This window comes from Hyla sarda, chromosome 2 (assembly GCF_029499605.1).
Source record: "Hyla sarda isolate aHylSar1 chromosome 2, aHylSar1.hap1, whole genome shotgun sequence".
NCBI classification, from domain to species: Eukaryota; Metazoa; Chordata; class Amphibia; order Anura; family Hylidae; genus Hyla; species Hyla sarda.
The window spans coordinates 188124793-188141903 of NC_079190.1; the positions used below are offsets into that span (position 1 = coordinate 188124793).

Here is a 17111-nt window from a genome sequence, read left to right on the forward strand (position 1 = left end):
TCCGAGACGATATGCGTAGGAAGCCCGTGAAGGCGAAAAATGTGCACAAAAAATTGTTTCGCCAACTGAGGCGCAGAAGGAAGACCTGGAAGAGGAATAAAATGTGCCATCTTGGAGAAACGATCAACGACCACCCAAATAACTGTGTTGCCATGGGATAAAGGTAAGTCTGTAATAAAGTCCATAGCAATCTGAGACCATGGTCGCTCAGGAACAGGCAGAGGATGGAGGAGACCGGCAGGCTTCTGGCGAGGAGTCTTGTCCCGGGCACAGACTGTACAAGCCCGAAACAAAATCAGCAACATCTGCTTCCAGGGTGGGCCACCAATAAAAACGAGAGATGAGCTGGATGGATTTTTTGATGCCAGCATGGCCGGCGAGGTGTGAGGAATGTCCCCACCTGAGAATCCTGAGGCGCTGGCGTGGAGGGACGAAGGTCTTTCCTGGAGGAGTTTGTCTGATGGAAGCTGGAAAAGCGGAGATCAGACAGTCAGGAGGAATAATGTGTTGCGGGGAGGCTTCCATTTCAGAGGCATCCGAGGAACGAGAGAGAGCGTCAGCCCTAATGTTCTTGTCAGTAGTGTTGAGCGGCATAGGCCATATTCGAATTCGCGAATATTCGCGAATATATGGACGAATATTCGTCATATATTCGCGAATATTCGCATATTCGTTATAATCTAGTTTTATGTTCGCATATGCGAAAATTAACACAAGTGAATATTGGCATATACAAAATTAACACGCGCGAAATTCGCATATGCGAAAATTAGTATATGCTAATTTTCGCATATGCGAATTTGCGCACGCCAGTCTCACACAGTAGTATTACAGCCTTCTTTACACCACACAAGCTGGAAGCAGAGAGGGGTGATCACTGTGATGTGTACTGTGAAGAAAAAAACAAAAAAAACAAAAAAAAAAAAACGAATATTCGTAATTACGAATATATAGCGCTATATTCGCGAAATTCGCGAATTCGCGAATATGCGATATTCGCGAATAATATTCGAATTACGAATATTCGCGAGCAACACTACTTGTCAGCAGGGCGAAAATGAATCTCAAAGTTAAAACGGGCAAAGAACAACGACCACCTAGCCTGGAGTGGGTTCAACCGTTGGGCAGACTGAAGATAAGAGAGATTCTTATGATCGGTGTATATAATAACTGGGTATTTGGACCCCTCCAGCAGGTGCCTCCATTCCTCGAGAGCCAGTTTTATGGCCAGTAGTTCTCGATCACCAATGGAGTAGTTTTTCTCCACCGGAGAGAAGGTCCTAGAAAAGAAACCACAAGTAACAGCATGTCCGGAAGAATTTTTCTGTAGGAGTACAGCTCCAGCTCCCACCGAGGAGGCGTCTACCTCCAGTGAGAAGGGTTTAGATGGATCAGGTCTGGAGAGTACAGGAGCAGAAGAAAAGGCAGTTTTGAGACGGTTGAACGCCTCTTCCGCTTGAGGAGGCCAGGACTTAGGGTTGGCGTTTTTCTTGGTTAGGGCCACAATTGGGGCCACAATAGTGGAAAAATGTGGAATAAATTGTCTGTAGTAATTGGCAAACCCCAAGAAACGTTGGATAGCTCGGAGTCCGGAGGGGCGTGGTCAATCCAATACGGCTGATAGTTTGTCCGAGTCCATTTGGAGTCCCTGGCCAGAGACTAAATATCCTAGGAAGGGAAGAGATTTACATTCAAAGAGACATTTTTCCATTTTGGCATATAACTGATTGTCCCGAAGTCTCTGAAGAACCATGCGGACATGCCGACGGTGTTCTTCTAGGTTAGAAGAAAAAATCTAAATATCGTCCAGGTAGACCACAACACAGGTATATAATAGATCACGAAACATTTCATTTACAAAGTCCTGGAAGACGGCAGGGGTGTTGCAAAGCCCAAAAGGCATAACCAGATATTCAAAGTGTCCATCTCTGGTGTTAAACGCGGTCTTCCACTCGTCCCCTTCCCTGATGCGGATGAGATTATATGCACCTCTTAAATCCAATTTGGTAAAAATGTTGGCGCCACGTAGGCGATCAAAGAGTTCCGAGATAAGAGGTAGGGGATAGCGTTTTTTTATAGTGATTTTATTAAGATTATATAGTAATCAATGCATGGTCGTAAGGAGCCGTCTTTTTTGGAGACGAAGAAGAATCCAGCTCCGGGAGGGGAGGAAGACTTGCGGATAAATCCCCTTTTTAAATTTTCTTGGATGTACTCCGTCATGGCTTGTGTTTCCGGAGCAGATAGAGGATAGATTCTGCCCCGGGGTGGAGTAGTACCAGGGAGGAGATCAATAGGACAGTCATAAGGCCTGTGAGGAGGCAAAGTCTCTGCTTGTTTTTTGCAAAAAACATCAGCATAGTCCAGATAGGCCTTGGGGAGACCTGGTATCGGAGGAGCCATAGGGTTTTGACTGACAGGACTGGGAGCAGACATAAGACACTTTTTGTGGCAAGTAGTACCCCAGTTCTTGATTTCCCCGGTGGTCCAATCGAGGGTAGGGGAATGGTGTTGAAGCCAAGGTAGTCCAAGAAGAATTTCAGAAGTGCAGTTAGAGAGGACCAGAAATTCAATCTTTTCATGATGGGGTCCAATGCACATTAAGAGGGGTTCCGTGCGGTTACGCACAGTACAGTCCAATCTTTCACCATTACCAGAGGCGATGTATAGGGGTCTGGCAAGACTGGTCACTGGGATGTTGAACCTGTTAACGAAAGAGGCCAAAATAAAATTTCCTGCAGATCCGGAATCCAAGAAGGCCACAGCTGAGAAGGAGAAAGTAAAAGAAGAAATCCGCACAGGCACAGTAAGACGTGGAGAAGCAGAGTTCACACCTAGAGCTGTCTCACCTTTGTGCGGAGTCGGAGTGCGTCTTTCCTGACGTGGAGGTCGGATAGGACAATCCTTCAAGAAGTGTTCGGTACTGGCACAGTACAGGCATAGGTTCTCAATGCGGCGGTGTGTCCTCTCTTGAGGTGTCAGGCGAGACCGGTCTACTTGCATAGCCTCCACGGCGGAAGGCACAGGAACAGATTGCAGCGGACCAGAGAAGAGAGGAGCCGGGGAGAGAAACCGCCTCGTGCGAACAAAGTCCATATCCTGGCGGAGCTCCTGACGCCTTTTGGAAAAAACGCATGTCAATGTGGGTGGCCAGATGAATAAGTTCATGCAGGTTAGCAGGAATTTCTCGTGCGGCCAGCACATCTTTGATGTTACTGGATAGGCCTTTTTTGAAGGTCGCGCAGAGGGCCTCGTTATTCCAGGACATTTCGGAGGCAAGAGTACGGAATTGGATGGCGTACTCGCCAACAGAAGAATTACCCTGGACCAGGTTCAGCAGGGCAGTCTCGGCAGAAGAGGCTCAGGCTGGTTCCTCGAAGACACTTCGAATCTCCGCGAAGAAAGAGTGTACAGAAGCAGTGACAGGATCATTGCGGTCCCAGAGAGGTGTGGCCCATGACAGGGCTTTCCCAGACAGAAGGCTGACCACGAAAGCCACCTTTGACCTTTCAGTTGGAAATTGGTCCGACATCATCTCCAAATGCAGGGAACATTGCGAGAGAAAACCACGGCAAAGTTTAGAGTCCCCATCAAACTTGTCCGGCAATGATAAACGGAGGTTGGATGCGGCCACTCGCTGCAGAGGAGGTGCAGGAGCTGGCGGAGGAGATGGTTGCTGAAGCTGTGGTAGAAGCTGCTGTAGCATCACAGTCAGTTGAGACAGCTGGTGGCCTTGTTGCGCTATCTGTTGCGACTGCTGAGTGACCACCGTGGTAAGGTCAGCGACAACTGGCAGCAGGACCTCAGCGGGATCCATGGCCGGATCTACTGTCAGGATTCGGCAGGCTGGAGGTGGATCCTCTGTGTCAGAGAGGGATTGGCGTGGACCGTGTCGGTGGACCGGTTCTAAGTTGCTACTGGTTTTCACCAGAGCCCGCCGCAAAGCGGGATGGACTTGCGGCGGTGGTAGCAACCAGGTCGTATCCACCGGCAACGGCTCAACCTCTCTGACTGCTGAGATAGGCGCGGTACAAGGGATAGACAAGAGCAGGGTCGGACGTAGCAGAAGGTCAGGGCAGGCAGCAAGGATCGTAGTCAGGGGCAACGGCAAGAGGTCTGGAACACAGGCTAGGAACACACAAGGAACGCTTTCACTGGCACAATGTCAACAAGATCCGGCAAGGAAGTGCAGGGGAAGTGAGGTAATATAGGGAAGTGCACAGGTGAAGACACTAATTAAAACCCATGCGCCAATCAGTGGCGCACCGGCCCTTTAAATCGCAAAGACCCGGCGCGCGCGCGCCCTAGGGAGCGGGGCCGCGCACGCCGGGGCAGCACAGACGGGGAGCGAGTCTGGTAAGCGGGTCGGGATGCGCACCGCGAGCGGGCGCGTCCCGCATCGCGAATTGCATCCCGGCTAGAGACATTATCGCAGCACACCCGGTCAGCGGGTCTGACCGGGGCGCTGCAAACAGGAGAACGCTGTGAGCGCTCCGGGGAGGAGCGGGGACCCGGAGCGCTCGGCGTAACACGGGGCATACGGAAAATGACTTACGTTACACTTTAATAGACCATATACCCATCTCCAAACATGGGGGGGGGGAGAGATAGGATAAGTCAATTAAAAAAGAAAGAATTATATTGGATCCATACATTGGATACCCTACGGCCTAGGAGGGATGAACGTAGAGTTTACTGTCACTCCCGCAATTTATTGTGCCTAAACATGCTGCCTCAGAGTTGACCTTATTTTCTTTTGGTTACATTTTGCATATTATTTATTTATATTTTACTTCTTTCTTTTTTACAGATAGATTCTTGGAGTGTTTCGGATTCCGGGGAATAATTTGAGCCACCTGCCCTACTCTATCTACTTAAATGCAAAAAAAAATAATTTCAATAAACATGCACGACTTCTGAATAACTTTCTTGTAGTATACTTTGTCAATCCTCTGTTCTTTAATATTTAATGTTTTCATATATCTTTATGTATTAGTGACATCTAGAGATGAGCAAATTTACTGTTAATTCGATTCTTCACGAACTTCTCGGCTCGGCAGTTGATGACTTATCTTGCATAAATTAGTTCAGCTTTCAGGTGCTCCGGTGGGCTGGAAAAGGTGGATACATTCCTAGGAAAGAGTCTCCTAGGACTGTATCCACCTTTTCCAGCCAACGGGAGCGCCTGAAAGCTGAACTCATTTATGCAGGATAAGTCATCAACTGCCGAGCCGAGAAGTTCGTGACGAATCGAATTTACTGTAAATTCGCTCATCTCTAGTGACATTCATTTACATCTATTAAAATTTATTGTTCACTATATGCTGTTTTAGCATTTATTATGTACAATTTCCATCACATCAATAATTTTTGTCATATATATTTACATATCTACTTCTTATGATTTTACCTATGTCCCTTTTGAATATTTTCACACTGATCGCATTGATATGATCTGCGCGTGCGCACACGTAGTATACTTTATAGTTCACTATATGCTGTTTCAATATTTATTAAGCACACCATTTTTGCATACTATTATATATTTCCATCACATTAATATTTTTCGTTATATACTGTACATTCACATATATACTTTTTATGATTCTGCTCATGTCCATTTGAATATTCTTGCACAGTTCGTATTAATATGATCTGCTCGTACGCATACATAGCGTACTCTCAAATTTGCCCTTACAAAATATGGCCGTGCCGACAGTATGGTGTGTTCTGTGCATGCGCGAACACAGATCCAGGGCAGGCAGTGATGATGCGCATGAACTGTACACGCCATTGGCTGCGCAGACGTCACAGGCTGATGACGCGCATCCATGGAGACACAGGGCCGCGGTTATGGCACAATTAGAGTATCAGTTGGTAGGTTGGTAGAGTATCAGTGAGGTTTATTAACCTGATATCATAGCGACGTTTTGGCTGCCCACTTGCCGCCTATTTCAAGCTTGAAAAAGGCTGCAAGTTGGCAGCCGAAACATCGCTATGATATCAGGTTAATAAACTTCATTCACTTTTCATCTATTCTGGAGTGCAACAGAATAACTTTTTGGTGTGAATATTTCGTTGTGACCCGTGACCTGGGACATTCATCTGCTGGCACCCGCTGTTGTTGCAAGTGTGGTTGTGCTGCTCTGTTCAACATTTTAGATAGATAGATAAATAGATATGAGATAGATAGATATGAGATAGATAGATAGATAGATATGAGATAGATAGAGATGAGATTGATAGATAGATATGAGATAGATAGAGATGAGATTGATAGATAGATATGAGATAGATATATATATGAGAGATAGATAGATAGATAGATAGATAGATTCAGTAGATAAATATGAGATAGATAAAAAATATGAGATAGATAGATAGATACAGTAGATAGATAGATATGAGATAGGAAGATACAGTAGATAAATGATAGATAGATAGATAGACAGACAGATAGATAGATAGACACAAAAAGGATAAGTTGGCCAGCACATACTGATACCAAACTATTGCATGTACCCGGCATACAAGTGCACGCTGCTAGGCTAAATATGCACAAACAGGAGAATACAGCAACACACTGCTAGTACAAAGATACAGATGAAACATGAAATGCTATATTGCTACAATGAAAAATGAAAAATTGAGGTGCTTTGCTCACCATTTGGCTAAATAGTTTGGACCATCCCACCGCGATAAGGTGACCTCATTGAGACGGAGCCTAAACTGTGAATGTGCCTCTGTGCAATCAGAAACATCCAGCACCTTATAAGATGGGTGGGATGCAGGAACCAACATGGAGGTAGCCACTCCCCCATATGTATAACACAAAAAACTTAACCTTTTTTGTGTTATACATATGGGGGAGTGGCTACCTCCATGTTGGTTCTTCACCCCACCCATCTTGTAAGGTGCTGGATGTTTCAGACCTTGCAGGCCTGGTAACTGATTGCACAGAGGCACATTCACAGTATAGGGTCCGTCCCAATGAGGTCACCTTATCGTGGTGGGCTGGTCCAAACTATTTAGCCAAATGGTGAGAAAAGCACCTCAATTTTTCATTGTAGCAATATAGCATTTCATGTTTATGATAATACACATTGATGTCACAGTACCGTGATAATAAACAATGATATCACAGTACAGGGATAATCCACACAGTGATGCCACAGTAGAGGGATAATACACATAGTGATATCACAGTACAGTGATAATACACAGTGATGTCACAGTACAGGGATAATACACACAGTGATGTCACAGTACAGGGATAATACACACAGTGATGTCACAGTACAGGGATAATACACACAGTTATGTCACAGTACAGGGATAATACACATAGTGATGTCACAGTTCAGTGATAATACACAGTGATGTCGCAGTACAGTGATAATACACAGTGATGTCACAGTACAGGGATAATACACATAGTGATGTCACAGTACAGGGATAATAGACATAGTGATGTCACAGTACAGGGATAATACATATAGTGATGTCACAGTACAGGGATAATACACAGTGATGTCACAGTACAGTGATAATACACAGGGATAATACGCACAGTGATGTCACAGTACAGGGATAATACAAACAGGGATGTCAAAGTACAGGGATAACACACAATGATGTCACAGTACAGAGATAATACGCACAGTGATGTCACAGTACAGGGATAATACGCACAGTGATGTCACAGTACAGAGATAATACACACAGTGATGTCACAGCACAGGGATAATACACACAGTGATGTCACAGTACAGGGATAATACACACAGTGATGTCACAGTACAGGGAGAATACGCACAGTGATGTCACAGTACAGAGATAATACACACAGCGATGTCACAGCACAGGGATTATACACACAGGGATGTCAAAGTACAGGGATAACACACAATGATGTCACAGTACAGAGATAATACGCACAGTGATGTCACAGTACAGGGATAATACGCACAGTGATGTCACAGTACAGAGATAATACACACAGTGATGTCACAGCACAGGGATAATACACACAGTGATGTCACAGTACAGGGATAATACACACAGTGATGTCACAGTACAGGGAGAATACGCACAGTGATGTCACAGTACAGGGATAATAAACACAGTGATGTCACAGAACTGGGATAATACACACAGTGATGTCACAGTACAGGGTAAAAGGAAATCTGTCATCAGTATCACCTGCACTAACCTGTCGGTACAGACAGGTAGTGCAGGTGACACTGTTGACAACGGTACTTACCTTGTCCCGTTCCGTGAACGGTAATCTTCTCCATTATCTTCAGCTCTGGGCCCGACTTGGAGCATGGGCGGAACATAGTGACGTTACCGCTGCTGTTCTCTAGCAGCGGGACCCAGCAGAGAACAGCAGCAGTGACGTCTCTATGCTCTGCCCATGCTCCAAGCGGGCCCGGAGCTGAAGATAAAGGAGAAGATTCCCGGAAATCCTCTGCACGGAACAGGACCAGGAAAGTACCGTTGTCTGATGACAGATTTTTTAAATATATACACAGTGACGTCACAGTACTACGGATACTATACTGTTTCTTTATTTTTATTATCGCTTGCATATATTGTGTTTGTGGGGGCCTCATGTTCAAGTTTTGCATAAGGCCCCTTTCACATTATAAAAATACTTCTGTTATGAAAGCCTGTTATAAAAAGCCTAGAAATCGTCAGTTATACGGCCGGTACGAAATCACTTACCTCAGTAGCAATGTGACATTGCTACTGAGGAAGGGGATACCCCGAAACGCGTTTAGCCTATCTGCCTACACAGCCCACCCTGAAGAACACACCGTTCCTGCTACTTGCAACTGCTGGAACCCCATGGTTTCTAGCCCACTGCCTTGACGCGCAGTCTACAGTGCTTCTACACGAGGCAGCTGTATGCACACACTCATCACCGGACCGGCGCTACACCTCCACCGCCAACCATCTTCGGCCAGTCATCTGTGCCACTCCGAGTTCGACATCCATCTAGACAAGCTCTCGGACACTCCATCCAGGCCAGCCGCACAGCTGTGCCAGTCCCCAGCAGCGAGGTCTGATCATCCCGGAGAAGCCTGCAAGCGGTGCGGTGAGTTGTGCACAGCACCAACCTCTCGATACAAACTTGTCTCAAACTTGCTACAATATTGGTGCTCATTTGTTACAAACTTGCAACTAACTATTGAACTATCCACTATCTGCCTAAAACTACTGATACCTTGGATACAATTAACGGCTTTTCCAACCAACTTACGGGTGGCAGTACCGTATTAACTATAAATTATTTTATTGTACTATTATTCCTCTCTACTTATACCTGTTTTTTAATTGTTTTATTTATGCTTACAGTCCACAGCAAGGGCCCTGCTTGGACTTACACGTTATGAAATATCAATAAATTTGAACATACCAGCTTTTCCAATTATACATTTTTATTTCTCTTCACCTCTCTCACCTATTTTACATCAGCCATTCATTTTTTTTATAATATATATTTTCATTTTTTAAATATTTTTTTTATATATTTTTTTTATATATATTTTTTATATTTATTATATTTTATATTACCGTAATGTTTCCACACCACATTTGCACTCACTTTACCTAGCTCACATTTTGCACCTATATATACCTAGAGGTCTGTCTGTTCCTTCTTTTATTATATTGTATCAGTCGGCACGTAGGGTACGTGTATCACAAGTACCTCGGTATATAGTATAAAGTGTGAGCCCCCCCAACCTTTTAGATTTTTCCAAAATCACTTACTGCCCTTAGAAAATCCCATTATAGTATTTGGGATTTTTCTAATAGATGTTTTAATAATGGCCGTTATTTTGTGAGGGGTGAATGAAAGGGAGAACTAGTACATGCGCTAATTTTCCCGTTACTATTGCCCATCACAAAATAATGGCCGTTATTAATAATGGGCGATAACGGGTTAAAACGACTATTAGAAAAATCCCATAGACTATAATGGGATTTTCTAATGCCCGTTAGTGATTTTGTACCGGCCGTACTGAGAGTAAACCATCAATCTGCATCTGTATCCAGCGTTCTGTACAGTCGTCCCTCAACATACGATGGTAATCCGTTCCAAATGGACCATCGTTTGTTGAAACCATGGTATGTTGAGTGATCCGTGCAATGTAAAGTATAGGACAGTGGTCTACAACCTGCGGACCTCCAGATGTTGCAAAACTACAACACCGCCAACGGCTGTCCGGGCATGCTGGGAGTTGTAGTTTTGCAACATCTGGAGGTCCGCAGGTTGAAGACCACTGGTATTGGAGGTTATACTCATGTGTCCACGCTGCTCCGGACCGTCATAGATGCCCGGAATGCCGCCCTCCATCGCTGTCGCCGCGTCCTTGGTGTTTCCCCGACGCTCCGGCAAGGCCTCTGCTTCCCCGACATCCTTGCTCTCCGTCGCCGCCATCACGTCGCTATGCACGCTGCTCCTATTGGATGACGGGACGGCGTGCGCAGCGACGTGATGACGACGATGGAGAGCACCGACGATGCAGGGGATCCCGAAGAGGATGCGCCGGAGCCCCGAGGACAGGTAAGTGATCGTCAGCGGACCACACGGGGCACCGTAAAACGGCTATCCGGTGGCAGCTGAAGCAGTCTGCGCTGCCGGATAGCCGTTTAGGCGATGGCCCCGACATACAAAAGCATCGTATGTTGATGCTGCCTTCAACATGTGATGGCCTCTGAGAGACCATCGTATGTTGAAATGATCGTATGTCGGGGCCATCGTAGGTCAGGGGGGGTCACTGTACACTGTATACCCTGTATACTGTTGGTCACTAAAATCATTGCAAACATGTTTTGTTTTGTAGAATTGCAGATGTATGACATGGCAGGTATCAGTGCACCTCCATAGGCTTCTAGTAAGTGTATAGTGGACATGCTTGGGCTGTTTTGCACATTGTGGACGCGTCACATCCGCAATGTATGAACACAGTCTTGTGAAGTTATCACCTGTTACTGTAGAGGCCTAGAGGGGCTGTTATAGCACAGTTTCCCAACCAGGGGGCCTCCAGTTGTTGCAAAACTACAACTCCCAGCATGCCCGGACAGCCGAAGGCTGTCCGGGCATGCTGGGAGTTGTAGTTTTGCAACAGCTGGAGGCACCATAGTTGGGATACACTTCCCTAGCAAGTTGATGATTTTGATCCGTCTTGTTTCTCACACACACAGCTCTGCGCTGTCAAATAGTGCAAGCAGTGCTATACACTAATCTACTATAATAACCGCCCACTGGGATATTCCCATTTAATGAACTAATGACCAAGGAAAATCACGTGACCCTCCTCTACCACCCAACCAGGAGCTTACCTCCTCCCACCCATGTGACTGATCACATGACCATGACATCATCAAAGGTCTCCCTCCAGCTGGGATCTAACCTCTGCTGTCTTGTTTACCCCCTGTAAACTACTACAATTGCGCGTGCGCGGTTAGATCTGCGCGTGGACGAATGACAGGATTTGTGAGGTAATTGTGGTGACTCTATCTATTATAAGGACACATAATGATGTACTGATAAGCAAGTCACGTGTTCCGGTTTTTATGTAAAGTTCTCACTAGTGCAACAACGTGGAGAGGCGGTGCTGATAGTACAAGGATAACTAACTTGGCGTTACTAATCTCCCGGCTAGAACAGTGATTTCTAGATCGGTGTGACTGCCAGCTGCACGTGGACTTATCTCTCCCACAGACTGATATTCTGTATGATGTCCGAGTGCAGAACGTTCCCAAATATTACCTACCCTAGAGGTGCAATCTGCTCTTTCTATGGCTGATCCTCTTAGTTGCAGGCAGCGGGCAGCAGACATTCAATCCTTGAATTGTATGGCTGTGTGGAATCTGTTCTGCTGTCAGTATTGTTATCAGGGGGGCACTCTGCTGTCATTATTATCAGGGGGGGCACTCTGCTGTCATTATTATCAGGGGGGGCACTCTGCTGTCATTATTATCAGGGGGGGCACTCTGCTGTCATTATTATCAGGGGGGGCACTCTGCTGTCATTATTATCAGGGGGGGCACTCTGCTGTCATTATTATCAGGGGGGCACTCTGCTGTCAGTATCGTTATCGGGGGGGCACTCTGCTGTCAGTATCGTTATCGGGGGGGCACTCTGCTGTCAGTATCGTTATCGGGGGGGCACTCTGCTGTCAGTATCGTTATCGGAGGGGCACTCTGCTGTCAGTATCGTTATCGGGGGGGCACTCTGCTGTCAGTATCGTTATCGGGGGGGCACTCTGCTGTCAGTATCGTTATCGGGGGGGCACTCTGCTGTCAGTATCGTTATCGGGGGGGGCACTCTGCTGTCAGTATCGTTATCGGGGGGGGGGCACTCTGCTGTCAGTATCGTTATCGGGGGGGGCACTCTGCTGTCAGTATCGTTATCGGGGGGGCACTCTGCTGTCAGTATCGTTATCGGGGGGGCACTCTGCTGTCAGTATCGTTATCGGCGGGCACTCTGCTGTCAGTATCGTTATCGGGGGGCACTCTGCTGTCAGTATCGTTACCGGGGGCACTCTGCTGTCAGTATCGTTACCGGGGGGCACTCTGCTGTCAGTATCGTTACCGGGGGGCACTCTGCTGTCAGTATCGTTACCGGGGGGCACTCTGCTGTCAGTATCGTTACCGGGGGGCACTCTGCTGTCAGTATCGTTACCGGGGGGCACTCTGCTGTCAGTATCGTTATCGGGGGGGCACTCTGCTGTCAGTATCGTTATCGGGGGGGCACTCTGCTGTCAGTATCGTTATCGGGGGGGCACTCTGCTGTCATTATCGTTATCGGGGGGGGGGGCACTCTGCTGTCAGTATCGTTATCGGGGGGGCACTCTGCTGTCAGCATCGTTATCAAGGGGGGCACTCTGCTGTCAGCATCGTTATCAAGGGGGGCACGCTGCTGTCAGCATCTTTATCAAGGGGGGGCGCTCTGCTGTCAATATTGAATTTACTCTTAGGGTAATTTAAAGGGGTTTTCCATAATTGAAAAGCGGAGTGAAGGGCCTTGTCAACTGGCTCCCTCGCAGTTTAGCTGTTTGCTACAGCTGCAGTGCCCAGTTGTAGACAGTGTATGGAGCTGGAAGCAGACAACTCCACACATTGTCTAGTGATTACAGTGAGTTAGTGCAGCACAGAGCATGCAACGTGCTGCAGTAACCTGTAAAGGCCACTACACAGTGTACATATTCAAGCCTTCTGGCTCTGTACGTTGTTTACTTCTGGGTGCTGTGGCTGTGCTGCACAGCTGACTGGCAAGAGTGCTGGGTGAAGGTACCCTGTGATCCACTATTTATACCATCATTGAATTTTCGCTAGAAAACCCCCTTTAAAGGGGTACACTGGGGGGGGGGGAATTGTTTACAAATCAAACAATGTCAGAAAGTTAAACAGATGTGTAAATTACTTCTATTAAAAAATCTTTATCCTTTCAGTACTTATCAGCTGCTGTATGTTCCAGAGGAAGTTGTATAGTTCTTTTCTGACCTGTCTGACCACAGTGCTCTCTGCTGACACCTCTGTCTTTGTTAGGAATTGCCTGGAGAGGTTTTCTATGGGGATTTGCTCCTGCTCTGCACAGTTCCTGACATGGACAGAGGTGTCAGTAGAGATCACTCTGGTTAGACAGAAAAGAACTACACAACTTTCTCTGTAGTATACAGCTACTGATAAGTACAGGAACGATTAAGATTTTTTTAATAGAAGTAATTTACAAATCTGTTTTAACTTTCTGGAACCAGTTGATATAAAAAAAAAAAAAAAAATTATTCCACCAGAGAACCCCTTTAACCCCTTAAGGACTCAGGGTTTTTCCGTTTTTGCACTTTCGTTTTTTCCTCCTTACCTTTAAAAAATCATAACCCTTTCAATTTACCACCTAAAAATCCATATCATGGCTTATTTTTTGCATCGCCAATTCTACTTTGCAGTGACATTAGTCATTTTACCCAAAAATGCACAGCGAAACGGGAAAAAAAATCATTGTGCGACAAAATCGAAAAAAACCCGCCATTTTGTAACTTTTGGGGGCTTCCGTTTCTACGCAGTGCATATTTTGGTAAAAATGACACCTTATCATTATTCTGTAGGTCCATACGGTTAAAATGATACCCTACTTATATAGGTTTGATTTTGTCGCACTTCTGGAAAAAATCATAACTACATGCAGGAAAATTTATACGTTTAAAAATGTCATCTTCTGACCCCTATAACTTTTTTATTTTTCCACGTACTGGGCGGTATGAGGACTCATTTTTTGCGCCGTGATCTGAAGTTTTTATTGGTATGATTTTTGTTTTGATCTGACTTTTTGATCACTTTTTATTCATTTTTTAATGTTATAAAAAGTTACCAAAATACGCTTTTTTGGACTTTGGAATTTTTTTGCGCGTACGCTATTGACCGTACGGCTTAATTAATGATATATTTTTATAGTTCGGACATTTACGCACGCGGCGATAACACATATGTTTATTTTTATTTTTTTTTTACACTGTTTTATTTTTGTTATGGGAAAAGGGGGGTGATTCAAACTTTTATTAGGGAAGGGGTTAAATGACCTTTATTAACACTTTTTTTTTACTTTTTTTTTTGCAGTGTTATAGGTCCCATAGGGACCTATAACACTGCACACACTGATCTCTCATCCTGATCACAGGCGTGTATTAACACGCCTGCGATCAGCATTATCGATGCTTGACTGCTCCTGCCTGGATCTCAGGCACGGAGCAGTCATTCGTCGATCGGACACCGAGGAGGCAGGTAAGAGCCCTCCCGGTGTCCGATCAGCTGTTCGGGACGCCGCGATTTCACCGCGGAGGTCCCGAACAGCCCGACTGAGCAGCCGGGATACTTTCAGTTTCACTTTAGAAGCGGCGGTCAGCTTTGACCGCCGCTTCTAAAGGGTTAATACCGCACATCGCCGCGATCGGCGATGTGTGGTATTAGCCGCGGGTCCCGGCCGTTGATTAGCGCCGGGACCCACGCGATATGATGCGGGATCGCGGCGCAATCCCGCTTCATATCGCGGGAGCCGGCGCAGGACGTAAATATACGTCCTGCGTCGTTAAGGGGTTAAGCATGACAGGACCAACTACTAAAGTTTTGGTTGACCACACATTTCTGCTGCAGGTGAAGTTACATGGGTATTCCCATCTTATAAAGTGCTAATAAGTAAATGGACGGCTGTAGTTTCCGGCACAGCTATGTGACCAGGCGCCTCTGTGCAGGGAACACTCTGTTCTTCCTATCTTAGCAGTTCACCGTCTATCCATGTCAGTCCAGCTTGTATTCACATGTACTAATGCAACCCTCATTTATTATTTTTCCAGTCAAATAGTGAAAAATGCTGTTCAGTCCAATAACAGTGAAGAGGATTTGCGTACCGTTTTTATATCACAAAACTGCTGCAAGATTTGGAAGTTTGGCTCAGGAAGGGCTCATTCTACAGTCAACCTCCATAAATGTGTATGAGAACCTGGCTGTTGAAGACTGGATTCATGACCATATGGACTTAGAACAAAAAAATGTTCTTTTTCTATGGAAGAATTCTCCGACTGTGGTGATTGGTCGACACCAGAATCCATGGAAAGAATGCAATCTTCATTTAATGAGAGAGAAGGGGATTTGCCTGGCAAGGAGAAGAAGTGGCGGCGGGACTGTATTTCACGATCTGGGAAATATTAACTTAACTTTTTTCACATCTAAGAAAAAATATGATCGAATGGAAAATCTACATTTGGTTATTCGAGCTCTTAAATCTTTGGAACCGTATTTGGATGTACAAGCCACAAAGCGATACGATCTCTTGTTAGATGGAAAGTACAAGATATCAGGGACTGCTGCAAAGCTTGGAAGGACTGTGGCATACCATCACTGTACGTTGTTGTGTAGTGCGGATAGCTCACTCTTACCTTTAGTGCTACAAAGTCCTTATGATGGGATACAGAGTAATGCCACGCCTAGTGTGCCTTCACTGGTCAAAAACCTCTCCCAAGCGTATTCATCTCTAACATGCCAAGCTGTCATGGATGCTGTGGCCAAAGAATATAGTTATCAGTATGAAGATAAGCCACATGTTCATGTTGTTGACCCACGGGATGAGACACTATTTCCGGGCATAACACAGAAAAAAAAGGAGCTGTGCACTTGGGACTGGATTTATGGAAAGACACCGAAATTTAATGTTCAGAAATCCTTTCAGATTTTCTATAATGGTGTTACCGTGGAAGTTAATTTAAGTATGTATATAAAAAATGGTTATATAGAAAGCTGCTCTATAGCAGTGCCCAGTGACTGGCTGTCTGAACAGCAGCGCTGGGAGCTGCAGAATAGTTTGGAAGGCAGTAAATTTTGTCCAAGGGAAATAGTTTTTTTGGTGACTACTTTACTGAGGACTTACCCAGATGATGGTGACGTTCACGCAAAGTGGAACATATTATGTGAGAAGTTGGTGTCAATAATGTGATCGGATTTAATAAAAGAATATTTTAAAGTGTATCTATGGCTTTAAAGAAAAACTGTCAGCCTGTTCACCCACACTAAACCCAATACACTAGGTTATAGTGTGGGTGAACAGGAGTCAGACGATGGGTTACTTACCAAAATCCGTGCTGTCACGCCCCCTCTCATAGGCTTGCATTGACATAACACGGGGCGGAGCCGTGACGTTACAACGCTCCGGCCCGTGATCGACAGTAATCAGACCCGGAGCGAACACGCTCCGGGGACTGATTATAAACAGGGTGCCGCGTGCAAGATCGCGGGGGTCCCTAGCGGCGGGACCCCCGCGATTAGGCATCTTATCCCCTATCCTTTGGATAGGGGATAAGATGTCTAAGCGTCGGAGTACCCCTTTAAAGGATCCTCTTCTTTATTTCCTAAATCGCACACAGGAGGCAGGGGCCCGATTTACATTTGTATGTTCTGTATCTCCACGTCCTAGTGACTCCCGTTGCTGGTCACGTGAGCTATCAGTCGGTGCATGCACTCTGCAAAAAGCTGAGCGCTCACGTGACGCAGCTCCCACAGTAACCTTGTCCCCCATCTTGACACAGGTGGCACCTTTATTACAGACGCCT

The 17111-nt window shown here is 45.7% G+C and overlaps 1 protein-coding gene across 1 annotated transcript in view; it reads left to right on the forward strand.

The window, feature by feature from the left end:
* LIPT1 (lipoyltransferase 1) overlaps positions 1 to 16587 on the forward strand; it is a gene marked incomplete at its 3' end in the record, with an annotated part of 124768 nt that extends 108181 nt beyond the window's left edge. Inside the window, 1 exon segment of the mRNA XM_056555950.1 lies at positions 15363 to 16587. Coding sequence (XP_056411925.1) covers positions 15377 to 16498 — 1122 coding nt within the window. The 5' untranslated portion in view covers positions 15363 to 15376.
* Between the last annotated feature and the right edge of the window lie 524 nt (positions 16588 to 17111).